General features: G+C 38.5%; 1 protein-coding gene across 2 annotated transcripts in view; it reads right to left on the reverse strand.

The window, feature by feature from the left end:
- Window positions 1-11,658: 11,658 nt before the first annotated feature.
- Window positions 11,659-27,383, reverse strand: part of MKX (mohawk homeobox) — a 66,899-nt gene continuing 51,174 nt past the window's right edge. Inside the window, exons 5-6 of one of the 2 annotated variants that reach the window (XM_043564995.1) lie at window positions 14,306-14,339; window positions 11,659-14,195 (exon numbers count right to left, since the gene is read on the reverse strand). In XM_043564995.1, the coding sequence (XP_043420930.1) occupies window positions 14,189-14,195; window positions 14,306-14,339 (41 nt within the window). In that variant the 3' untranslated portion in view covers window positions 11,659-14,188. Of the gene's footprint in view, window positions 14,201-14,305; window positions 14,340-27,383 lie in introns of both variants that reach the window. The other variant, XM_043564993.1, reaches the window with a different exon arrangement.

The following is a 27,383-nucleotide window of genomic DNA, read 5'->3' on the forward strand; positions in this document are numbered from 1 at the left end:
GTTCAGACTATAGTGTAAATGGTTGGGCTTGTTGGTTGAAGAGATTTTATAGCACACATTTAAGCTTCACCGCCTGTGAGAAGGTGAACAGGAAAAAGAGGTTATCACTTCTTCATAGCCGCTCCATTCATTATCGACCTCAGGGGGTCTTGCAGCACCCGAGAAAAGGCAAGGCGGAGGCTATTTAAAGGCGGAAATCATTTCTAGGTAATGTGATATTGTCAGGCAGAGAGAGATAGGGAGGGAGGGAGTTAGAGAGTTGTGCAAATCTAGTAAAGATCCAAAAAGAGAACGTTAAAAAAACAATATATCAGAAAAGGAATTTTTAAGACCACAATAAAGAAAAATAACAAAAATGTAATTTCCTCTGAGACTTTCTGACAGAAGATGGTAGGGCACAGTTATACTGACTCCCTATGCTAGAAGCTCCCCAAATAACAAGAAGAAAAGCAAAACAAAAGAGTTGATGAAACTTGGCTTGGGCTCAACCACAGAGTATGATGAATATCTGTTGTATGCCATGACATTTTCACCAGATGAGTCCTACCTCTCAGGCAGGGGAGTGCTCTGAAAGCAAGTGGAACAAAATGCTAAAATAGCCAACTAACTATCCCTTACTTAGAAAGACAAGGACTTGGGTCATGAGGAGACACAGGAAAAAGTGTAAATCCTGATGGGCTTTTCGTTTCTTAACCTAGAGCTAGAGGGAAGGGAGCTGCCAGACTTATTTTCCCCTATCCAGAAATGGATGAGAAGTGAGACAGGCCTGAACAAAAGACAGAAAACATGACCTGGCTTCCAGTCGCTTACCTGAGTCAGCTGAACAAAGAAGTCAATGGTGAGAGCTGCCGTATTTCACTATGAGCTTTTTCAAGTCCTGCCTGGGACACCTGCTCCTCCTGGAGAGAGGAGTTATGCCCTCATACAGAGCAGATTGCCTGAGAAATATGAGCCCAATGTTGTTTTGAAGCACATACCTGGACTGAAGTTGCCAGGGACACTTTGCGCTCCCTGGTCCCACAACCATTTTTTAAAGTTTATTTATTTATTGGGGGGGGGGGGTCAGAGAGAGAGGGAGAGGGAGAGAATCCCCAACAGGCTCCACCCTGTCAGCGTAGAGCCCAACATGGGGCTCGAACTCACGAACCATGAGATCATGACCTGAGCTGAAACCAAGAGTTGAAGGCTTAACTAACTGAGCCGCCCAGGTGCCCTGGTCCCACACCATTTTTGAGCAAAGAGTAGTAGTAAGTATAAGGACAAAAGGTGTGACCTGAATGTTATTTTCAAAAAGGACAAAATCAAACAGAACAAACCAAAAGCAAGTGCAGAACCTATATGAAAAGAAAATTTCCAGAAAAAGAATAACATTTATGACAAATATTACTCTATGTACTCTACCCAGAAACTAAAAAGGAAATACATTTTGAAAAGCAATCTCAAAGAGGATATAAATGATACAATTATCACAGAGGAGAGAATAATAAGGGCATGAAAAGTGAGCCTCCTAAGGGCAAGAAAGAAATACAAGATACTTTAAAAAACAAAACAGGGGTGCCTGGGTGGCTCAGTCGGTTGAGCATCCGACTTCGGCTCAGGTCATGATCTCACGGTTTGTCCTGCGACAAGTTCTGTGCTGACAGCTTGGAACCTGGAGCCTGCTTTGGATTCTGTGTCTCCCTCTCTCTCTGCCCCTCCCTCCCTCGCACTCTGTCTCTCTCTATCTCTCTCAAAAATAAATAAACATTAAAAAATTGAAAACAACAACAACAACAACACCCATAGAGATGTGAAAACAGAAAAAGGAAAACTCAATACCACTAAACTTAAGATGAAAGACTGAAATAGGAGATTTAACTAGAATTTGACTCTACTCTGTTAGTATGCATGATTGACACCCAATACCTAGTAGAGTGGTGCAGTGTAGGTACATATCATTGAATAAATGAATCAGGAAAATGGCAATTTCGAATAAGGGAACAGAAAAGGGAACTGAAGAAATAATTTAGATATAAGAATTTTTTTTCCTGAAATAAATTAGATTTCAGTCTGTAGACCCAGAAGACACAGAATGCTGTAGACTGCTTCAGACGATTAAGTTGCTGAACTTTTAAGTGTAAACAAAGAGTTGTATGGGCATTCAGGCAAAAACAAAACAAAAGACAAAAACAAAAACAAGTAATGTATTGGCGAGAATATAGATAATGTAGGGCTGGCCTCAGAGTTTCCCACCACACCATCTCATTAGTCAGTTAGTAGTGGAGCAGTGACAAGAGTTCCAAGTGGGAAAGTAAGACCCAGACTCATATACTTTTCTAGATTGTTATGAATGTATAAGGGAACAAAGGACAGCTTCCACCTGAGGGAATACAACATTCATGAGCCCGTCTTGGAAAAAGAAAACTATAAAAAACAAAATCCATCCAATCACATGATAAATGAGAATAGAGAACTCAGGAAAGGGAAGCAGTGTATAAAAGGACTCATAGTGAGCGTTAAACCCATTTCTGTAACAGTGGGACCTATGATTTCAGAGAATAAGTAGCACAAATACCAACAATGTAAAATTAACAAGAAAAGTGTTTAAATGGCCTGTGAGAATGAAAAGAAGTATGAGTTTTAGTGACTTCATCCTTCATATTGAGGATTCAGCAGATAGTATTTAAAGTGTGTAGCTCTAGAAATAGAGAAGGGGAAGATGGCAGTACACGTGTGCTTCTCAGCTGCCCTTTCCCCCGCTGCTGGTTCCTACTCAATGCCTGAAGAAGCTGCTCTTACGTTGTCAGGCAGAACCTACGGAGTTAAGAGGAAAGAGAGAGAGGGAGAGGGTGGGAGATTGCAAGGAGAAGAGGGAGAGAAAACCAAGGAAGAGTAGGAAGGGGAGGAGAGAAGGAAGTGGGGGAGGGAGGTGATTTATTTGTTTCCTTTTGTCCAGACCAGAACCTAGAGAAGAGCCCCGAGGTGAGTATGGAGCTCCAAGTTCTTTTTCAACGTTTATTTATTTTTGGGACAGAGAGAGACAGAGCATGAACGGAGGAGGGGCAGAGAGAGAGGGAGACACAGAATCCGAAACAGGCTCCAGGCTCTGAGCCATCAGCCCAGAGCCTGACGCGGGGCTCAAACTCACCGACCGCGAGATCGTGACCTGGCTGAAGTCGGACGCTTAACCGACTGCGCCACCCAGGCGCCCCTGGAGCTCCAAGTTCTTAAAGAAAGTCTACCTTGTGAAAATAGAGATAGTCGATACATAACAAACCCAGAAATTAAATATTAATTAAATTTAATATTAAATGGTATTAATATTAAATAATATGAATCTATAATATTATTTTGTTTTAATATTAAAAAAACAAATTAAAACTACAGTGAGAGGCCTCTGCAAATCTACCATAATGACTAAAACATTAAAAACTGTGTAGCAAATAGGTCTCTCAGATCCTGCTTGTGGAGATGTAATCTGGTGCACTATAATGGAAAATTGTTTGATAATATCCACTGAAACTAAAATATAACTCAGTAAGTTCACTTCTATCTAGCAGAAATACATACCTAAATTTACCAAAAGAAATGTACAAGAATGTGTTTATAGTAGCATTATTTGTCATAGCCCCCTAATCGGAAACCAATCCGAATGTCCATCAAGAGTAGGATATATTAGGGCTGCCTGTGTGGCTCAGTTGGTTTAAATGTCTGACTGTTGATTTCGGCTCAGGTCATGATTTCACGGTTGGTGGGTTCAAGCCCCACACTGGGCTCTGTATTGACGGCATGAAGCCTGATTGGGATTCTGTCTTCCTCTCTTTCTGCTCCTCCCCCTGCTCACACATCCATCTCAAAATAAATAAACATTTCAAAAAAAGGGTAGGATGTATTAATAATTTGTGGTATACTCATATAATGATGTAATAATATATAGCAATAAAAAAAATGAATCGGGGCGCCTGCGTGGTTCAGTTGGTTAAGTGTCTTGATTTTGGCTCAGGTCTGTGAGTTCCAGCCCTGCCTCTGGCTCCACACTGATAAAATGGAGCCTGCTTAGGATTCTCTCTCTCCCTCTCTCTCTGCCTCTCCTCCGCTCATGTGCTCACTTTCTCTCTCTCTCTCTTTCAAAATAAATAAACTTTATTTATTTATTTATTTATTTATTTAATTTTTAAAATTTTATTTATTTTTGAGAGAGACAGACAAAGTGAGCATGAGCAGGGGAGGGGCAGAGAGAGAAGGAGACAACGAATCCGAAGCAAACTCCAGGCTCCAGCTGTCAGCACAGAGCCTAACTCAGGGCTCAAACTCACCAACCCCAAATCATGACTAGAGCCAAAGTTGGATGCTTAACAGACTGAACCACCCAGGCACTCCTAAATAAACTATTTTAAAAAGAAGACTGAATTGCTGCTATATGCAACAAGAGGGATGAATCTCACAAATCCAATACTGAGCAAAAGAAGACAGAAAAAAGGGTATAACTCTATGACTCCATTTATTTAAATTTCAAAAACAGGCAGAAGTCAGACAAATGTTTACCTTTAGGGGGGAGCTTCTGGAATATTTCTAATGATTTTTATCTTCATTGTGTTTGGTTATACAATTATATTCCCTTTGTAGAAGTTTGTTGAATTGTACATCTATGATTTGTGAAGTTTTCTATAATTTAATTAAAATGTTTAGAAAAAATCAACATGCATTTATAATAAAATCTTTCAGTAAATCAAGAATGAAAGAATATTGTTAAAATATAAAAAAACTAACACTACAAACCAATATCTTTTATTACATATCATATTTAAATACTACCAGTGAGCCCATTAATGTCAGGAAAAATACAAGGAAGCTCACTATCACTTATATCATTAAAAAATTGTTCTGGTGGAAAAAATGTTCTGGGAATGTTAGTCAATCCTGCAGGTAAGAGAAATAGAGTATAAATATCAGAAAGGGATCAATAAATTTCATTATTTGGGAATAATATGATTGTATACCTGGAAATCCAAATGATACAACTGAAAAATTAATTTAAAGACTAGGTGAGATGGCTAGCTAAAAAAACCCTCAATATTTAAATATCAATAGTTTGTCTATAGACAAATGATAATTAAGATCATAAAAAATAGAAAAATCACATTCACAATGTAATACAAAAATAAATATCAATGAATAAAAATTAAGATACATGAAGAAAAATAAAACTGTTGAGGATCAAATGAAAGAAGAAAATTAGACAATAAAACTCAATATTGCAAAGTGTCAATTGCCCTATATATTCATGCAATCCATAAATACCCACACAATTCTGGGAAGAGTGGGGATTTGATAAAATAATTTATCATGTTTATCTCTAAAAGTTAAGATGAGGAGGGGCACCTAGGTGGCTCAGTAGGTTCAGTGTCGAACTCTTGATTTCAGCTCAGGTCTTGATCTCACAGTTTGTGAGACTGAGCTGCACATCAGTCTCTGTGCTAACAGCATGGAGCCTGCTTGGGATTCTCTCTTTCCTTCTCTCTCTGCCTTTCCACTACTCATGCGTTCTCTCTCTCTCTCTCTCTCTCTCTCAAAATAATAAATAAACTTAAAATTAAAAAAGTTAAGATGAGGAAAAACCAGGAAAATCATGAGAAGGGATAATAAAAATGAACTCTATACTCACTACTATAATAAGAAACTGAATAGAGAGTTCAAAAGCAACTATTTAGATTAGTGGATTATCTAGCAAATTGTTTTGAGACACCAGCTAGGTTTTCTTTTGTGGGATGGGGGTGGGGGTATTTGGTGAAGAACCAGATATCTAGTTTACTTTTTACTTTTTTTTTTTTCAACGTTTATTTATTTTTGGGACAGAGAGAGACAGAGCATGAACGGGGGAGGGGCAGAGAGAGAGGGAGACACAGAATCGGAAACAGGCTCTAGGCTCTGAGCCATCAGCCCAGAACCTGACGCGGGGCTCGAACTCACGGACCACGAGATCGTGACCTGGCTGAAGTCAGACGCTTAACCGACTGCGCCACCCAGGCGCCCCTCTACTTTACTTTTTAAAATGTAAAACCTTTTTATTTAGACTTTATCTTTTTAAAGCAGTTTTAAGTTCACAGCAAAATTGAGGGGAAAGGTACAGAGATTTGCCATATGCACCATGTCCCTACACATGCATATCTTCTTTCATGTTCAACATCCTCCACCAGAGTAGTACATTTGTTACAATTGATGAACCTACATTGACACATCATTACACTGAAAGCCCATAGTTTACATTACAGTTCACTCTTGGTGTTGTACATTCTATGGGTTGTACAAATGTGTAATGACACGTGTCCATCATTATGGTATCACACAGAGTGTATTAAATGCTCTAAAACTCTTCCGTGCACTGCCTACTCACCCCTCCCCATCCCCACCTCCTGAAAACCACTGATCTTTTTTCCATCTCCATAGTTTTGCCTATTCTAGGATACTATATTGCTGGAATCATACAGTATGTACCCTATTTCACATATTACTAAGTGAAAGTTTGGCTATTTTCCTCTGTGTCTTTTCATGGCTTGATAGCTCATTGCTTTTTAGCACTGAATCATTCTACTGTCTGGTTATACCACAAGTTATTTATTCATTCATCTTCTGAAGAACATTTTTGGTTGCTTCCAAGTTTGGACAATTATGAATAAAGCTTCATCTTTGTGTGAAAGTTTTTGTGTGGACATAAATTTCCAACTCTTTTAGGTAACTAACAAGGAGTGTGATTACTGGTTCATACGGTATGCCTAGTTTTATAAGAAACTTTCCAACTGTCTTCCAAAGTGGCTATATCATTTATGCTAGCAATGAATGAGGACTTCTTGCTGTTCCATACTCTTGCCAGCATTTAGTGTGGTCGGCGTTCTGGACTTTGGCCATCCTAATAGGTATATAGTTGTATCCATTGCTGTTTTAATTTCAACTTCCTGATGACATATGATGTGGAGCATCTTTTCCCATGTTTACTTGCCATGTGGGTATCTTTGATGAGTTGTCAGAAAAGGTCCTTGGCCCATTTAAAAACTAATCAGGCTTTCTTATTGTTAAGTTTTAGGAGTTCATTGTATACTTGGATAAAAATCATATTTATCAGTCATAGTTATCATATGTGTCTTTTGCAATTTTTTTTTAGTCTGTAGCTTGTCGGCTCATTCTCTTGGCATTGTCTTTCAGAAGATTTTAATTTTAATGAAGTACAGTTTACTTATTGTTTCGTTTATTGTGCCTTTGGTGTTGTATCTAAAATGTCATCGTCAGCCCTAAGGTCAGCTAGATTTTCTCTTATGTTATCTTCTAGGACTTCTATAGTTTTGCATTTTACATTTAAGTCTACATTTTGAATTAGTTTTTGTGAAAGATGTAAAGTCTATGCCTAGGTTTATTATTTTTTGCATGTGGGTATCCAATTGTTCCAGCACCATTTTCTAAATTTTATCTTTTCTTTCAAAAATTCTTCTTGAAATTTACCATTTTATCTTCTTCATTTTATTGCCTTTGCTACTTTGTTAAATATAAGTTGTATATAGTTGTGTGGGCCCATTTCTGGGTTCTGTATTCTGTTTCATCATTTAATTTGCACATTTTTTCACCCATACCATGCTGCCTTGATTACTGTTTAAGTAATCTAATTAAGTAAGTGATTTAATTTAAGTAAGCTAATTACTATTAGCTTTATAGTAGATCTTAAAGTCTGGTAATGTCAGTCCTCCACCTTTGCTGTTCTTCAATGTTATATTGGCTATTCTGGGTCTTTTGCCTCTCCATATAAACTTTATCCACAATATATCCACAATATCCACAATATAACTTGCTGGGATTTTGAGTGGGATTGCATTGAATCTACAGATCAAGCTGGGAAGAACTGACATCTCAGCAGTATTGAGTCTTTCCATCTATGAACATGGACTATCTCTCCATTTATTTAGTTCTTATTTAATTTCATTAATCAGTTTTGTCATTTTCTTCATATGGTTCTTATACATTATTTTGTTAGGCTTATAAATAAAGATTTCATTTTGAGAGGGGTGCCTAGATCATTTTTTATGCCAAAATAAATTGCCAATGGATATAAGGTTTAAACATACAAAAGTAAACCATAATACTAACAGCAGAAAAGATGGATGAATTTTTGTATGATCTTGGCACTGTCTAAGTGTGAGGTACTATGATTGCAAGTGCTTTATATGTAATAGCTAATTTAATCCTCACAACTCTACTAAGTAATCATTTTTATGGTCCGTATGTTACAGATAAGGAAACAGAGGCTAGATAGGTTAAGTGTCTTGTCCAAGATTATAGAACTAGTAAGCAGAAGAGATAAGATTTGAATATCAGAAGTCTAGCTCCAGAGTTTGTGTTTGGAATACTACACTGCTTCTCTGGTAACCAAATATATGCAGTGCCCTCCTACACATCCTATGTATATGCACAGATGATATTTAAGTTTCTGAATTTAAAAACATTACGCAAAGTAAAAAATATTTATAAAAAGCAATCTTGGAAAATATTTACACTATATATTATAGACAAGGTACTGAATTTTCAAATATGCAAATAATGTACAAAGCACTAACAAACGGATGACTAAAAGGAAGGAAAAAGAAGCCAACAAAAATAGAAAGACATGAATAAGCTGTTCATTGAAAACAAATACCAATGGCCAATAAGCTTATATGTGCCATTCATCTTGAAAAAGTACCAGTTAAAACAATGATAAAATATCACTTTTGTCTACCACACTGTCAAGTATTGAAAAGTTTAATAAAAATCAAGGTTTTGAACAAGTTGAGGAAAAACAGACACATCCTATTGTCAAAAGTGTAAACTGGTAGAAGTTTGACATGGTGATTTGGCAGCATCCATCAAAAAAATGAACGTAACTATCATTTGACCCATTAATTACACTTCTAAGTATTTATTCCATAGATGGAATGAGTGGCTGAAGATACATATGCACCAGAATGTTTGCTGCATCAGTATTTATAACAGTGGTGTTGAAGTATAGTCTATATGATGATGACAATTCACCAGTTGTTGGTTATTAGTCTGCGAGGAGATAAGGGATCGGAATATACATCAACTAAGAGTACTGTGAGTTCACGTGACATTTTTTTTCATAGAAGCTTTTCTTGCAGTATGTTGGTTTATATTTGGGGCAAGCTCCTTATCTCAGTGTGAAATAGCAGTTTGAATAGCACTAGTTTATAATAACTAAAAAATGGAAATAACCCAAAAGTCCACCCAGGAGGTATTTGCTAAGCAAATTATATTAGATACAAAATAAAATTCTACACATTCACTTAAAATAATGAACTCTACACACACACACACGATGGAATGGAAAAAAATATTGCAGAACAATATGAATATAGTAAGAAGTGCAAGATGAAAAAGTACAAGTTTGTGTATGCATTGAGTTTCCGAAAATACACACAAGACATTGTTAACCATGGTTATCTTTGGGGTGTGGGATTGGGGTCATGGGGAGATAGGGTATGGAGTTTTTTATCTTATGCCCTTCTATACTGCTTATATGTTTCTACAACTAGCGTAAGTTACATTTGTACTTTTTCAAAACATGATTTCAAATTTTAAATTTTATTTAAAAGTTGTGAATATAAGTCAGAATGAGACTCACTGCAGATCAAATTTCCAGAAACTGGCTTTGGGCTGCAGTTTGTTTCAGAAGACTTACTGAGGCAATCTTTGCATGAATTTCCACGGAGTCATCTGTGTAAAGATGTAAAAAGCACATCAGCTTGTTTGTCCAAACTCAGAAATTGGTTTTTCTCACCTTAAAAAAAAAGAGTTTATTATGGGCAATGCATACACTTCTCAAACCAAATTTTTAGTCCGTTTCTAAGATGTGTCTGAATAGTCAGGATTCTGTCCCCGCAGTGTGACAATCGCTCACCTTATTCGGACCATAATTGTTATAAAGAAGTATAGGATCAGGAGACTGTTCAAGAAGGCCCAAAGATGGCAGACCACAGTATGAATTGGACAAAATCTGGGGGTCCTACAAGCTTCATGGATGCCACAGTTTATATTGCCAAAACTTACGGGATATTAGGCCTTTCTGAGTCATCTGGAACACATTAATAATCATTACCAGTTGTACAGTACATGCAGTTTGCAAAGTGCTTTTATATCCACTGTCTTACTTAATCCTCACAACAGGTCTTTGGAGTAGGTAAATTTCATAGATCAAATTTTATAGATGCAAACACTGGGTATACAAGGCTTATTGCTTATTCCCCAAAGTCACTAAGCAGCGAAGAGGCAAAGCCAGGTTATGCCAGTCCAAGTTCTTACCACCACCCCACACTGCTTTCCAAGGCATGGCCGACCTAAGCTGCCCCAGACAGAAGAGTCTGGGAGGCTTGCTTATTCTCTGTGTTTATTTGCATGATGTTATGCTGTTGAGCTGGAGGAGTTTAAAAGCAGACCATGGCTGTTGCCACTGTTTGTTAAACACTGCTACTTGGAGCAAGCAGAGAACACAGACCGCAGCTTGAGTTCTTAGTCATCTTGAAGAAGATCAGGCAGGATGAATACAGGGAAAAGCAATTCTAGTTGATATGGATGAAGGAAGCTCTCGCACATGCTGTTTTCTATTGGTATGTCTGTTCTTTCCTACCTTTGTTCTACTTTGTGCTTTTCTCCATGAAGTTCAAAGTAATGATAATAAAACGATCTTTCTTGAAGGTGTTCCCACCTCTGATCCCAACTGTTCATACTTCAAATGTTTATTTATATTTTTCAGGGAAAGAGTGCATGTACATGTTGGGGGAGGGGCAGAGGAAGAAGGAGAGACAGAGAGTCCCAAGAAGGCTCCATGTTCTCAGCACAGAGCCTCATGCGGGGCTTGATCTCACGAACCATGAGATCATGACCTGAGCCGAAGCCAAGAGTGGGATGCTTAGCCGATTGAATCACCCAGGAACCCCAACTATTATTACCTCACAGCAGTCTTTCGTGTCAGATAGCTTTCCTTTCCCAAGGCTCTTCATTAAACTATCCTTTTCTCATATTCCATGTGTATTTCTACTTGCACTCAAACCTTATATAGAGGAATTATAATTATATGATAACACTTTCCATTTATTAAGCACCTTTTAATACCAGGCACTGTGGTAGGCACTTTATATATCCTATATGATGATCTCTAAACCTTGTATCAAATCAAGGTATGACTCATTCTTCTCACTTTGCAGATGAAGAAATCCAAGCCCAGAAGTGACTCACTTTGCAGATGAAGAAACCCAAGCCCAGTAGTGACTCACTACTATAAAGTAGTGAGTGGGAAGAGCTGAGATTCAAACATAGATCTGTCTAGCGTCAAAGTCAAGATTGTCTCCAGTACATACATAGCACGTGGTAATAATGCTTATTGTCATAGCTACTGAAAGAAGGTATTTAGTGAAAATGTTCATTTTGAAGTTATGTATTTTAACAGCATCATACTCTCTTTTCCTCGGCTCTTAAAAGGTGGGTTGGTGGTCTAAGGTGATGAAAGTCAAACCTAATACAAATGCAGTACTCCCATATCATATCCCTTACCACCCTAAAGAGAGTTACAACATATAATGGACCCTTCTGTTCTTTCTCCACCTGGTCAACTCTCAAAGGAAAACAAAATTCATATGATCATTGAGGTCTAGAAATTAACTTTTATTTTCAATCTGTCAAGAACTCCTGGCAGTTATTAATTTTATTAAAATGATTACATATGGCAAAACAAAGAATAGAGGTAATTCTATTTCTCTACAACATAAATTATGAGTTAGATTCTTAGCTGCTGGCTCAGCATTGTTCAGGATTCTTTTAAAGGATTTGGGAGGGGAGACTTTAATTTCCAGAAAATGTTAAAGCAGCAAGAGAAAAAATAAATTAAAAGTAATTGCAAATGGAGATATTGCCAAGGATGTCTTAATTATAAAATCTTCTTGATGTGTTTATAGGCCAGATTCCAAGCTTTGGTATTAAAAAAAAAATCACGTGAAAGCTCTCCTATATTGGCTTGTCATCCATATTTTATATCATAGAGGAAATCTGCTGATTCTTTTTAAAAAGATGGCAAAAGTGAATTATGACTAATTCAAACAAAAAACAACCAGCATCCATTCATCTAACTGAAATATGTCAAAACAAAATCAATTTTATTAAAATATTTAATACCAGAATAACTTATAATAGTATGAAAAAGAGTGAAGTACTTGTCCTTAGTTGTCTCTGACATGATCACATTTTGACAAATTAATTTATAAAGATTCCAAAGTTTTTATCATGGATCCGTAACTACTTAAGGATGTAAACCAAAAGAACTCATACTTCATCCGATCATACAGTCATAACTTAACATATCTTGCTTTGCACTTACTGTTACTGCAAACAGCAATTTAGAAAACAAAGTAAAAATATATATATACAAAATATTTTTATATCAAATTATCTTCATTACACTAAATAAACCCAATCCCCAAATGCTATGTTACATGAAAAAGTGTCCTACAATTTATATCAAGAATGATATTGTCCATGTATCAACTAGAGCAGCCTTTGGTTTTAAAAGCGTTTTGCAAAATAAGGAAAAATATCATCACACGGCTGCACTATTGGCTCTCATTCACACTCACAAAAATGCTTTCCAGTTAAAAAAAAAATTACAAAATAGATTACATACCCAGAAAAAACATCCCACCATAAAAGAGTCAAATCCTTTTTTACTTCTCTGTAGCACATATACTCTGTTATATTTGGCATCTCTGGTGTTTATTCAAGTTTCAAGTCTCCCCAAGCTGATTAGAATATTATTGTTTGATTGAAACCTATATTCTTCTTTCTTGATATTGATTATTCTCACTCAGTGATAGTCTAACTTAGAAACAAATGTTCTTTCTTTTAATGCATGATTTCACTTAATTTTTACTTAAATGTCCTACTTGGCAAATTCAAAGACTGTCAATGTTTTGTTTTCCATATGTTTTAAATTTAAAAATCAATTTTATGTCTGTATAAGTATATTCACATAGAGATACATTTCTTTCATTGTCTTGTTCTCGTTGCAATATAAATTGTCCATCAGCAATTATAATTTGAAATGAACCAAATAAAAGGTTTTCAGCCATTCCATATGAAAAAGTTTCCATCACAAAAAGCACTGACCTCTAATGCAAACAGGATTATGTGTTAAAACTAAACTACAGGTTTAGTTCTGCACGGGAAAATTCTGAGTAACTTACGTAATAAAATTTTAAAACACTTATGCAAAACTTAAGAAAGAGAAAATCCAAATTACTTCTAAAGGGCATTGTGGTGTTTCCCAGCAGTGCTTGGAAAAAGTTTTCCAGATCACAATGGATTCACTGGGATTCTTCTTAAATAAACATATTATGTGATTGCCGCTCCTTTCATTTTGGACCTTTGTAGTGTGTCAGATAGGCAGGCAAGATACATGCATGAAATTCTCACTGTCACTCTGAAAAGCATGCTGAACAATTTTTAAATACTGCAGCAGTTTTTTGTTTTTTAAAGGAACATCTCATTTGGGCTGTGTAGATTTCCAAGTTTTAACATGTGAATTACTGAAAACATTTTGAGGGCTTCCAGCAGTTTTGGTTTCTGTCCTGAAATGGTTAGGCCCATCTGGAAGGACACACACGGACTAACAAGCATTGTGGCGTTGTCATTTGAGGCACAGCAGCTCTGCTGTGCCCACGTTGTTGCTTATTTTGGGGGGAAGCAAGGCACTTACTGTAATGGCAATGCAGACACTTTATGCATAGTTTGAGTAACATAAAATAAGTTACTACTTTTGATTAAAGTGAGGTTTTTATAATTTATATGTCTCTTATAGAAGCAACTAAATGATATATTTAGGATAATTAAAAACAAGAAGAGGTTTGAAAGGGAGTCATTTTCACTTTTGCTTCGGCTCTTAAGATGAGGGTTGATGGGAAAACACTGACACGAAGAGCAGCCGTAGGTCTGAAAAGTGACAAACCCTTAAAATGGCTGAACCAGTGGCACTTTGACCGTCTTTACTTCTGCTATATGTGATGACTTCTGGATGATGCAGCTGGTTGTTCCCTGCAGTGTGTCTTTGCCCTGTGCAAGATTGGTTAAGGCCATCGCTGCATTAATCTCCTTCCAGTATGTATCGTCCTTGCTTGGTCCCTTCCTATTGGCTGCACTGGATTTAAGCAAGAAAGAAAGAAAATGATCAAACTCATTGCAGCATACACAGAAAATGCCATCAGCGAAACGCATAAATGGCAAATAAAAACATATTTCTCACCTGTCACCCTTATTGGATCCATTTTCCAGAGCGTCTGTAAAGATAAGCAAAAATTCAATTACTTTTCTTTTTTTTCTTTCTTTTTTAACCTTAGGAGCTGCATCATTAATTTACCGGCATAGAGATTCATCAGGAAATCTGGTTGAAATTAATTAAGTTTTTTTACAAAGAAAAAGCAGTTTAAATTAAGATACAAAAGAAATCTCTTTGCAAAGAAGCAAGATGAGAACAGGTAATAAAGAATTAAAAATAGCTTTCATAAGTAAACAAAAATCTGATGTTAATGTATGCTGAAAAATTGGGCCTTTTCATGAGGAGGAAGACAGCACAGGGACAGGAACACTAGCTCTTCCTGGGCCAGGTTCTGGTCTCACTCCCTCACTCACCTGCTGTCTACCTTTGGATAGACTATGATGCCCCCACAGTCTGGGATGCAGTTTCCTCAACTATAAAATAAGGGAGTTCCTAGAAGATCTTTAGAGTGCCTCTGTGATTTCATGGGACTCAAACCTTCATCTCAGACTAGCTAGCCAGAGTGACAGATTCAACACTGGCAGCAGCACTGGACTTCTGGCATGTTAGAGTAAGCAGATATCAGTCTTCAAGCTGCAAAGGAAACCCTCTTACTGTAGGAAATGAGCATTAGGGTGTGAGCTTTGCTTATGCACTCTCTCTATTGGTGTAGATTCCCTCCCTCTCTCAGGCACTAATGTCTATCAATGCAAACATCGTTATCAGGAAGGACGAAATGGCCTCTTGGTCTTGATTAAATCTCCCTACGTAGCTCTCAGGCTAAAAGAATATGGTATTGGGAACACAAAAAATAGACATGCTGGAGGGAAAGATGTTCAGAAGGTAAAGAGGGTCCGCTAGCATGGCATGGGAAGTGGGGACAAAAGAGTAGAATTGAAACTCCCCATCAGCCTATGAGTCTCCAAAACTAGGTTAAGTCACCACCACCACCATCATCATCAACAACAATAGCTACAGAATGAGGCACTTTGCCCCACACAGGAAACATGAAAAACACAATGTGTGCTCAAGGCCTTCTTCTGTTTCTATGGCCTTTGGAAAGCTGTCTTTTGCTGCCTGCAGTCCTCTCCCTTTGTTTTACCTCCCCCAGCTCAAAGGGTATTTTTTTTTTTCTCTGCAGTGCTCAAGGCTAGTTGGGTCAGACAGCATAATTTCCAGATTTGGGCTCTAAGAGAGTCATGGGACTTGAGAATAAGAGCATCAGCATAATCATAATACAGTGTGACCAGGATAAAATTCTCCAAGGAAGATATGGTCAAGAGAAAATGATTAAAAGTCCATGGAGATGAGGCAGCTGAACTCCTATGTCCTTTAGGAAGGAAAAAGAATTGGGAAAGCCTGTTAGTGCATCCTGAGTCAGGCCTCAGGTCGCTGTGAGCTCTTTTGCATAACCCTTGCTAGAGACCCAGGAAGTTAAAAAAGAAAGAAGGCAAGTAAACAAAACAAAAACATAAATGACAAGGTTGTTATGAAGAATAAATGAGATGTTATGTGTCTGGCCCCAAACAGAACAACAAACATTAGTCTCTTTCTTTGATCTTTCACTTATCCTTTGGGGAAATAGCTGGGTCTGTGAGCAGATGGATGGTCACCATCTGGATCTTCTGGTCCCTACTAGGTTGCCCTGGATGGTTAGCTATATTTCTGCTGCTTTTGATATTTTGAATTATAAAATTACTTATGTAATTGGAGGCAAAGAATGACGAGTTTTAATTCATGGAACTCCAATAATCTTAGTTTACAGGTCACTTTCTATGTGCTAGGCACTATTCTAAACACTTTGTGTCTTAGCTTATTTAGTATTAGTGACTTTCTATGTGCACAGTATGTCTCTGTTATGTCCACTAAGTCATTCTTTGTTTCATACTATTATCTGTAAATCTTTACTCAGGAATGACAGAGACAAGGCACTACTAAAACAGAGAACAAGTCAAGGTCTTTGTTTAGGAGGAGGAAAGCCAGCAACATTGGATATTTTACAGAGGAAAAAAAAAAAGATCTAGGCCTTTGCTCAATTTTGCCCACAAATTGCAACAATTCTGTTGCCAAAGTGAAGCAATAGGTTATGGAGATATTTATTCAATGGAAAGACTTGGCAAAAGCAGAATAAGTTCCATGAAGCTTAAATAACATTAGGGAAATAACAAAACATAATTTAGAAAAGACCATGTAACTGATGCTCTGGCTTACAAACAAAGCAGTCTCACAGATTCAAAGGGGACCAGAGTCAGATTCCCTACCTGAATGGTCAACCCGAGAGTGATTGCTGCATAGATGACAAGAAGGAAGCCTGGGGCTATCAAATATGTAATGGGTTACAGAACCCAGAAATGCCCTAAATGAGTGGAGGAGCCTGCACGTGAAAGGGGAACATGTAATTCACTGTTAAGGTCCATGGAGAGCTTGCATTTAAGACGAAGAGTGAACTTGTATGTCCTGCAGCCCCATTTATGGCTGGATACTGCTGGCGCTCCCTGGGGCTGCCTCCCTGAACTCATTCCACTGAGAAACAAGTTTACTACAGCCAACTGTGAAATTATAAAACTCTGCTTACTCTTGGGGTGTATGTGTTTTACAGTTTGGTGCCTATGAAAATACCTTTGAAGTGTAAAACATAGATTCCAATGCCTGTTTGGGTATTCTTAATTAGTTTCACAAATTTCAACAATATGCTCGCCTGTATTCAAAAGAACGCATCCTGTATTTTATTTCTCAGGCAGATGGGTATGTTTAATGTCATTAGGTATGGATTTAGGTTTTTCCCCATCAACACTAGAAAAGTCTTCATTAAAAAGTAATGAACAGAAGAAAACATTTTGCTTCTCTATCAATAGCAATGCTAAAACAGTGTGTAACAAAACTCAATGTCAAACATTTCAAACCAACAAGGAAGAGGTGACCACTACTTTTTTTTTTTTTTTTTTTGGTGGGGGAGGAGTCTCTGTGTCCAGGGTGCTTTTGGTTTAAACATAAATTGGTATTAGGAGGACATGCTTTTCCTGTTGGTGTTATTGGTGAGTTGCCTGCTGTCACTAGGATATTATGCGTCCCAGAGCCACCTCCTTCAGAGCTGGGTGTTCTAGTTCCCAGAAGAACCAGCAACAGGAAGATAGCAAACAGGGGTCCTTTTACTCTGAAACATTTGTGCTTTTGTAGGAAAGCAAAGGACAATCAAGATCTGGTAGTTTGGGGAGACTGTTTTTCTATTCCTCATGTGGAGATGAAATCTGGGGAGATACCCCAGCTATTTTAGAGAACTGATATCATTTGAGGGGAACTCAGAAAATTTACAATCCACACGTTATATTCAATAACTGTATTGAACGTGAAGATGTTTTTTTCTTACGCTGGCTCTTATCTGATTCAAGTATTTTGTGTCTTTTCAGCCAATAGTTAAGAGCAGTGGGTCTACTGACCCATCACCAGGGCTCAGGGGGCTCATGCCACTTCTGTCACTACAGACAGGTGGTCTCACAGGCTCGCCTCCAGAAGTGGCATCGAGGAACAATCTGACAGGAGAAGGAAGGATTCTGTAATGCTGCTGAAAAGAGAGAAATCTGAAGTCTGAGCCAGAGCAGACGTTTCACTGCTGTTAATTAACATGCACAGACTTAGGGTCTGACTGCCCCACATTCAGCTCAGCTGTATCTCTCACTCTGCAAGTAGCTTGGCTAGGCCTCTCCAAAGTCTGGGCTAAAACGCCTTTTTAGATTGTAAGGTTCCAAAAATCAGCTACGCTGTCAATTACCATAAAAGCAACTGGTTGGCAGGAACAACTTATTGAACCAGCCAAAAGAGCGTGTTTTAAGACCAAAAAAGAAAAGGAAAGAAAAAAAGAGGTGCGTAGTTAGGAAAATCTTGGATGCTGTAAAACCCAAACCATGTTAAAACTTAAAGTGGGGCTATCCTCAGTTTGGACATGTGTTTCCTTATAAAGTTACGTAGAGAAACAATTATATTGAAAACCACTTCTATTGCAATTCGAGATGTGTAAGCACCGAGCTCTGTGGGCAAAGTGTCCACTCAATTTTGATAAGTGCAATTTAGAAACGTATTAGTTCTGATATATATTCCTGAAGTAAAGAGTTATAGTCATAAAAAGAGACAAAAATATGGCCAAATCTGTTTCTCTGAGATTTTTTTTCCAAATGTAATCAATAAGCCCTAAAGTTAGGAATGTTTCAAAAATTCTGCAAATGTGAAGTAGTAACTCACACCACTGAAATGTAAATAAAGAATATAAGGATTAAAAAAATAAATAATCTAAAAATCATGCTTTATGTATTTCCCTAACTTAAAATGGAGACAGTCAGAGCTCCAGATGCTTGACAACTGTGTTCTTTCACACTGTGTCCGTTTTGGGGCTATTACTGAGAACAGCAGGTGTGGACAGCCAGAGTTTGATGTGTTTCTGATCTTGGACATCCTGAGAGCCCCCGGGACGCCAGATCAGTTTCTGGAGTGATTTACATACTTGGAACAACTGAAGTAAAGAACGCAACCCTGGCGAACTGGGCAGACGGAAGACCTCTCTGAAGATTACAAACTACCGATGGCTCGAAATCTGCAGGACCTTACACCAAATGGACGGCGCGATCCTCGGGGCTCCCTGCTCCCACTTTCCATGGTCTCTCTCTCTACTTCCCCCACATACTACTCGATCCAGGCAGGGCCACACACACACCTACAGATTGGTTCCACTGTGACTCTATGCTTCTTTGCTTTTAAAATTAGCATTGATGGGGAGCCTGGGTGGCTCGGTCGGTTGAGCATCGGACTTCAGCTCAGGTCATGATCTCGCAGTTGGTGAGTCCCAGCCCCGCGTCGGGCTCTGTGGTGTCACCTGGGAGCCTGGAGCCTGCTTCGGATTCTGTGTGTGTGTCTCTCTCTGTCCCTCCCTTGCTTACACACTCTCTCTCTCAAAAACAAAACATTAAAATTTTTTAAAAATTAGCATATGCTGTTTTTCTCTAGTAAGAAAGGAACACAGGAACACTGCAGAAAATCTGGGGAAAAATATACAAGAGAGAAAAAAAGGAAATTTAGGGATAATGAATATAATATTTGTATATATGGCTTTCCAAGCAAGTTTATATACGTTTTTAAAAATGGGGTCATTCCGTACATGTTTGCTTTTTTTCACTGAACTTCTACTTTTGTCTTACACTTTGTTAATAAATAAGGTAATAATCTGCCATTTGGCTTTCCCTGATGTGGCAATGGTTTTTGTCTGTGAAATAGAAACAGATTGAAAGAATTCAAAATCCAGCTTCATCCAGTTTAAACTTGAATATTGACAGACCCTGATGTTACATGAAGGGGTTATCTTTAAAATAAAGTAAACAATTACTAACATTGATTGAATGCTTATTCAGATGCCAGGCACTATGCCAGGAGCTCTAAACCGTTATCTGCTGAAATGCTTACAATAACTTTGTGGAAGAACATCATGGCCCTTATTTACAAATGACACTGTAGCTTAGAGGGGTCCAGAAACTTACAAAGGACTCAGTTTGGCTGTGGGGGTGGTGAGTCTCAGCTCTACATCAGTTGACTCTGAAAGTCATGGTTTTTTTTTTTATTTTTATTTTTTATTTTTTTTTATTTATTTTTTATTTTTTTTTATTAAAAAAAAATTTTTTTTTTCAACGTTTATTTATTTTTGGGACAGAGAGAGACAGAGCATGAATGGGGGAGGGGCAGAGAGAGAGGGAGACACAGAATCGGAAACAGGCTCCAGGCTCTGAGCCATCAGCCCAGAGCCCGACTCGGGGCTCGAACTCCCGGACCGCGAGATCGTGACCTGGCTGAAGTCGGACGCTTAACCGACTGCGCCACCCAGGCGCCCCTTTTTTTTTTAACTCTTGCATTCAATTATTTGAGTGCTCTCTGTTGATAAAGCCACCTTCAAAGACCATGGCAAGGTTTAATGCACTGTTTACATGGAAAGCCTGTGGAATGACAACCTATTAAAAATCTATTGGAGCGCCTGGGTGGCTCAGTCAGTTAGACGTCTGACTCTTGACTTCAGCTCAGGTCATGATCTCATGGTCTGTGAACTCGAGCCCCACATTGGGCCCTGTGCTGGCAGTGTGGAGCCTGCTTGGGATTCTCTCTCTCCCTTTCTCTCTGTCCCTCTCCCACTTGTTCTCTCTCTTTCTCTCTCTCTCTCTCTCTCTCTCTCTCAAAATAAGTAAAAACAAGCTTTAAAAAATCTATTAAGCACATTTTCTGTTCTTTTTGTTAGTATTTTAGACCACAGAGGTGCAAAAAGAGACTTTTTTTCTGCCTATAATGTCATCTGTAATATAAAAAAAATCTGCCCAAATCACAGAGTAGGGACTCTAAGCTCTCTTGAGCTCTTCCCCATGCTTTAATTAGAGTGACATTTTAATAGATGTGATAGCCTTATAACCACTCTTCTCTTGCCCAGAGTGAATTACTGCTAAATAACTCCTAGACAGCTGTGGCTGCATCACTTTTAGAGGAAATTTCTGTGGTTAGCCATTCTTTGGGGGTAGTTGGAGCTTCTGAATGAGTAATGATAAATCATTCTAAGTGATGTCTGACCCAATAGGAAGGAAAAAAAAAACACCCAACAACCTGTAACACTTATCTTTTGATGACTGAACTGCTTCTTCCAGTTCTACCACAACCAAAAGTGAGCTCTACTTGAACACTTCAGCATGACAGGACAAGATTGTAACTGAACTTGGGGAGGTACCACGGACATTGCTCATTGAGTTTTGAGAGCCTTGAGGTGGGGGAGTTTTGAAAGCTTTCTGAATAGTGAGAATTATAAAATGAAACCCACCCCATCTTCATGGGTAGAGTTAGTATTTTTTTTCCCCTTTTGCAATATGCTAGCTAAATTATTTATCCTGAGGCCTTAAAGAATGAGTGGCTTCCAAAATCATTCCAGAGTTTGAAGAAAAATCTTTTCCAAAAATTAAGCCAGTGTTTCCTCCAGCCATGACTTCTACCATCTGGCCCAAGATTCTTTTCCTTCCTGCTACCTCTCATGCGGGCTGGCCCCTCACTATGGCTAATGATGCCCAGATGTCCTGGATCCACAGGATCCCCACCTTCAGCTGCCTCTCTGTCAATGCATCATCTCCTCTAACTCCTGCCAGGAAATAAAAATTGGAGACCACACCCCTCTCTTCTGAACCAATCACGAAGAGCTCCCTGGTCAGGGTGTAGGTAAGTTGATATCTCAAAGCTTTCAGGATAAGATTATATTTCCATTAACAACAACAGAACATCTTTATTGTTTCCGTAGTACCCATGTCTGCGTGTAAACCTGTAAAAGTATTGTTTGGCTCCTTATTGGTCAGGGAGTAGTAGCCTTGAGGGCGTTCCTTAGCTCCCTTTCTTACTGTGAAACAGGTATTCTGACCTCATTAGTCTAGGCTGGAGGACTAAAGGTGTAGGAAGTGGGATTTGTAACTTGAAAGTAACTTTTCAATAAGCAGAATACCACCCAGTTATAATGTCTCAACTTCACTTTTAATCTTTTTCACTAAATATATTAAATATCCTTGATGCTAAGTTATTCTGCATATTCCTATCTGCTAAGATTGCTCCTCTGTGATCTCAAAGACTCCACCTTCCCAAAGTCTAAAACATTCAGTCTGAAACTTCACTTTGAAGATTAGAATGCAGTCTATGGGGAGGAAATTGTTGGTGAATGACCAGAAAGGGGGTCTGGAAATGTTAAATATTCTCATTTCTATTCTTAGCTCATCGCTATTAACTACGAGGGTGGTCTGGTGTGAGGCATGGAGGCAGCTCAGGGCAGTGGTTGGAGCCCAGACCCTGGAACTAGAAGCAGGAGTTGGATCCCTGCTCTAACACTTACTATCTGTGTGACAGCTGGCCAGCTCCTTGACTTCTCTGTGCTTCAACTTTGTCACCTATACAATGGGGCTAATAGTACTAGACTCATAAGCTTCTTATGAGGACCATATGAGTGAACATTTTCTGAAAGAGAAGGGAACCTGAGTATATATACCAAGCACTATATAAACCCTTGTAAAATAATAATAATAAAAAAATTAACCTCCTTTCTCACTTTTTTACATCTAAGATATGGGTTTGTATGTAGTCACTAGGAAAATTAGTATGGTTCAGAGATTTAGTAAGAAAACCATTATGTAGGGGCGCCTGGGTGGCTCACTTGGTTGAGTGTCTGACTCTTGATATTGGCTGAGGTCATTATCTCACGGTTCATGGGATCAAGCCCCACGTCATGCTCTTTGCTGACAGCATGCAGCCTGCTTGGGATTTTTTTTCTCCCTCTCTCTCTCTGTCCCTATACCCCCCCCCCACCCCCTGTACACATGCTATCTCTCTCAAAATAAATAAATTAATTAAAAAAGAAAAGAAAACCATTATGGAAGAACAAAATACCTTAACTCTGGGCAAAGCCCATAGCTCAGATTCATGGATTAAGTGTGAAGAATCTATCATCTTCAAGGACAAAATGGCTTTTCTGATGTAGTTTTGTGCCAAACTAACACAACATGCCAAGACAAAGAATCCTGGAGCCACAAGAAAGAATAGCTACAAACTTTAAGTGTCTAATGGATTCTGTTACTTCATTTTCTCAAGGGGTATACTGGAGATGTTACCCAAAATGTTTCATCCATGAAAGCTAGGTTTCCAGCCAAAGTCTCAGAAAGTGACTTCCTAACGATGCATGAATAACTTCTGTGTGTGCCTGTGTGTTGCAAGGAGCATTAATTGTTTATAAAATCACTCCTTTTACATGCAAGTTGGGTTACTAGTTCTGAAAACTGAATGGACTTACCAATTCTTAGCTAAATCTTAATTTTGGTCCAAAGTTGATATCGATACTCATTCTCTAAATTCTACAATAGCACAAGAACTCTTTCTTCCGAGATCAATTTTATAGCTGCCACACTGTAGTTCTAGAAGGTTGACTTGTTTAATGAATATATAACTGCATAGTATTAGGTTATGAAGTATTAATGTGTGTTTCTTCGGCAAAAAGAAGTGGAAAATATGCATTTGTAATAATCTAGAAACTGGCTGGAGAGTGTGGCTCCATCTATGTATTTTTAAGCTCTTCAGTATCTCTGAAAAACCATCAGAAAGGATTTTTCCTTTGATATATGAACCGTAGTGTATCTTTGAGTTGGCTCACATTTTTGCCATGCTTTTCAAATTCCTCAAATTACCATCTCCAGAAATGGCACTGGAGACCAGGAGACCTTGCTGTTAAACCTGTCTGACTGCATTAACACCAGAAATGACACAGTAAAAGAGATGACGTTCACAAACTTCTTGGATCTTTCCGAGGAGTAGCAAATGACAGCTTCTCTACTCACAGTTCATCTGCTGTATTTATTAATAGAAAAGAAACATATTTTAGACATAAGATGAACAGTATTACCAGCCCTTCTACTTTTCAAATACATTTCAATGTTCTTAATATACTTAAAATGTTAAAACTGTACTTGGCATGTCAGCGTTCTATGTTCACACATTTCTACATTTAAAGGTTCTGCGATTTTCTGCTTTTCATTTCAGAAACAGTCACTTAAAGTCTCAAGTGGGGTGGGGAGGGCTTTGAAATGAAGATTGGGAATATTTTTGCCAATGATATTGAAGGACATGAGAATTTAAAAAAGGAAGTAGATGTAGGGTGCATCGATGACTCGGTTGGTTAAGCATTGGACTTGCGCTCAGGTCATGATCTCGTGGTTTGTGAGTTCAAGCCCCGTGTCAGGCTCTGTGCTGACAGCTCGGAGCCTGGAGCCTGCTTCGGATTCTGTGTCTCCCTCTCTCTCTGCCCCTCCCCTGCTCATGCTCATGCTCTGTCTCTCTCTCTCTCTCTCTCTCAAAAATAAATAAACATTTAAAAAATTTTAAAAAATGGAAGTAGGCATAAGGGGGAGGTAAAATTCCTTCCTATGCTTTGGCTGTGGTTGGATTTCTTAGAGTATTTATTCCCAGTCTAGAGGTCTTCTGATGATCCGTTTTGACCAAGAGCATACCAAATACCCCGTGCCCCCCCCTTTAAATCTTGCCAGAGGTATCCACTCTAGATTTTGTTCAGGAATCTACATCCCAGAGCATATATTAAATTCCAGTGGAATGCAGATCCCAATCCACTATTATCACCTAAATTTAGAATTACAAGAGATTTCTAGGAAAAAAAGTGGGGGATAAATTGCTGAATATTAATAAGTTGATTTGTTTGGGGGGAGGGAAACAAATACATTTTATGGATCAAAACCCACCTTTTTGTACAATAATTTGTTGAAGCACAGGATGTGTCCTAGGACTATAGGAAAATAGCTGACTCATGAGGTATGTGACCTTGTGTAAATTATTTATGCACACTGCATCCAAGTGCCTTCATCTATAGCATGGGGATAATAGTAACACCTACTTCCCCCTGGGGTTGCTGTGAGGACTAAATGAGGTAGTGAGTGTCAAACTCTTGGAACGGTGCCTGACCCGAAGGAAAGTCTATGGCGTCATGATTCCTGAAGTGAAGAAGAGACACTTGTCAGTCATTCTTCACCAGTCACGGGGCTATGTCGAATTCCATGGAGAGGCTAAGCCCCATAAGGGGCTTCCACCACCACGTCTTAACCTCTAACACATATTCTCGAGATGGTGTAGAGCGTTGGAATACACAAGGGAACTTCTCCAAAGGGCAGGCTCCTGGATCCCATGTCTGAGATGATGATTCTGTAGGTCACAGGGATGCCAAGGCACATGCCTTTGAACGAACTCTGCAGGTGTTCTACTGCAGATGGGAAGAGGGCTGCCACTGGAGAAAAATGCCCTGGAGCATTAGGAGTGGCTAATTCCCAGCCACTGGAATTCCTGGGTTTTCACTCAAGTGTAGCAGCATGAGGCAGAATTTCTTTGGTAGTTTTCAAAAATCATTATGGATTCTTGGTGTTCCAACAAGGCTCAAATAACAAGGCTGTATTCAACAAACCAAGTTCTTGATTCTACCTTCATGTGAATAGGAAATATAACACTTTTGTTGGAAAATATTGTTCAGAAATGGGCACTCCAGCTTCAGAGATACTTTTTTACTATTTTTTGCTCAAAAATAAATATAATAACACTAAAAATGACTTTTTAAAGATTTTTTTATTCTTTTATTTTAAAGTAACCTCTACATTCAATGTGGGGCTCAAACTCACTAACCCAAGATCAAGAGTCACATGCTCCACTAACTGAGCCAGCCAGGTGCCCCCCCAAAATGCCTTTTTTGGGGGGGATAAAACTTCACTTTACTTGCATTGCTTTCCCAGTTATTATAATTTTTAAATTTTTTTTAATGTTTATTTTTCAGGGAGACAGAGACAGAGTGTGAGCAGGGGAGGGGCAGAGAGAGACACACAAACACACACAGAAATTGAAGCAAGCTCCAGGCTCTGAGCTGTCAGCACAGAGCCTGATGCGGCGCTTGAACTCTGTGAACCATGAGATCATGACCTGAGTGGAAGTCCGATGCTTAACCCACTGAGCCACCCAGGCGGCCCCCCAGTTATTATAATTTTTAATATGCTATGACATATAATTAAGGGACAGTAATTACAAATACAAACTTGAGAATAAAGAAACCCAAGATTTTCACTGTAATATATTACAGAATACTTCAGAAAAATCAAATCATCCTCTTCTAATTGGAACAGCGATGGTAACAATATACTGTTATAAGATCTGTGTTTTCTGTTTTGAAAATAAACATGCTGGCAAAGCTCTATATTGCTGTGATGGTGGGGTCTTTTATTTTTGTAACTCTTTTATTTTTTTATCTTTCCTTTGGGAAAATAGGGTGACAGTTAGTAATCCGCATAGGGTCATCAAAAACTAATTATTCAACCTAACATAGAATTTTTTATTTCTAGGGTAGGATAATAAGCTTTTTAAAACTAAAGTAAACTTAGTTTCTGCTGCCTTTAGTAGAATATTTTATTCAGGCCTGTCTCAAAAAGAAAAGAGCATTGTTTTATTATACATCAACATAGTGATGAGGTTCTACAAACAGCTTTTGGCTATTTTTAATGTTATTTTTACAGCAACACTGAGACGTAGCTAGAGCTATATGATCTCTACACAGGAACACGGATAAGGGGTACAGAACCACCATGGAATAAGGATTAGGGGTACAGAACCACCATACACCAAGGCCAAAATCACTACAATTGAATGCAGTGGTTATGATGTTGAATACAGTTCCAAAGAAGGATTGAGAGGGTCCTGTCCTAGATTTTCTTTTGAACAATGGCAGAATGCCAGAGCATCTGTGACCAAAGGACTGAAGAGAACCAGAGTGCTAAATGGTGGTTGCCTCAAAGCCACCTAATGGTCCATGAGCAGGCTGAGAACTCAGAATGACTCTTCGCTGGGTGTCTGCGGAAGGGTGAGCTGAGAATGTTCTTTCCCCAGAGTATGCAGACTTATTCTGTGTTGAGGTCACTACTGCCAAGGGCCTACCAAAATTAGACATAGCAAGTCTAAAATGACAAATTTCCACCATAGCCTTAAGAAACGTAGTATTCAGGGGCGCCTGGGTGGCTCAGTCAGTTGAGCATCCGACTTCGGCTCAGGTCATGATCTCACAGGTCGTGGGTTTGAGCCCCACATAGGGCTCTGTGCTGACACCTCGGAGCCTGGAGCCTGCTTCGGATTCTGTGCCTCCCTCTCTCCCTGCCCCTAACCCACTCGCATTCTGTCTCTGTCTCTCTCGAAAGTAAATAAACGTTGAAAAAAATTTTTTTAAAAAAAAAGAAATGTAGTATTCAGGAGGGGTACTTCTATGAGCATTACAAGTATTAAAAATTACAAGTATTAAAAATATAGTACTTAAGCATGGAAACAGATCATAAAGAGAAAAGCAATCACCCTTAAGATCATACATAAAAAACCCCCAAAACCAGAGCTCAATGACTACCAGGAAAGGAGAACAAGTACAAAATACAAAAAAGTTCTCGCGAAGGCATTTCATAACAATTTAAATACAAAAGAATGGCATGCTTTCATGATTTAA

Source organism: Prionailurus bengalensis, chromosome B4 (assembly GCF_016509475.1).
Source record: "Prionailurus bengalensis isolate Pbe53 chromosome B4, Fcat_Pben_1.1_paternal_pri, whole genome shotgun sequence".
Taxonomy (NCBI): Eukaryota; Metazoa; Chordata; class Mammalia; order Carnivora; family Felidae; genus Prionailurus; species Prionailurus bengalensis.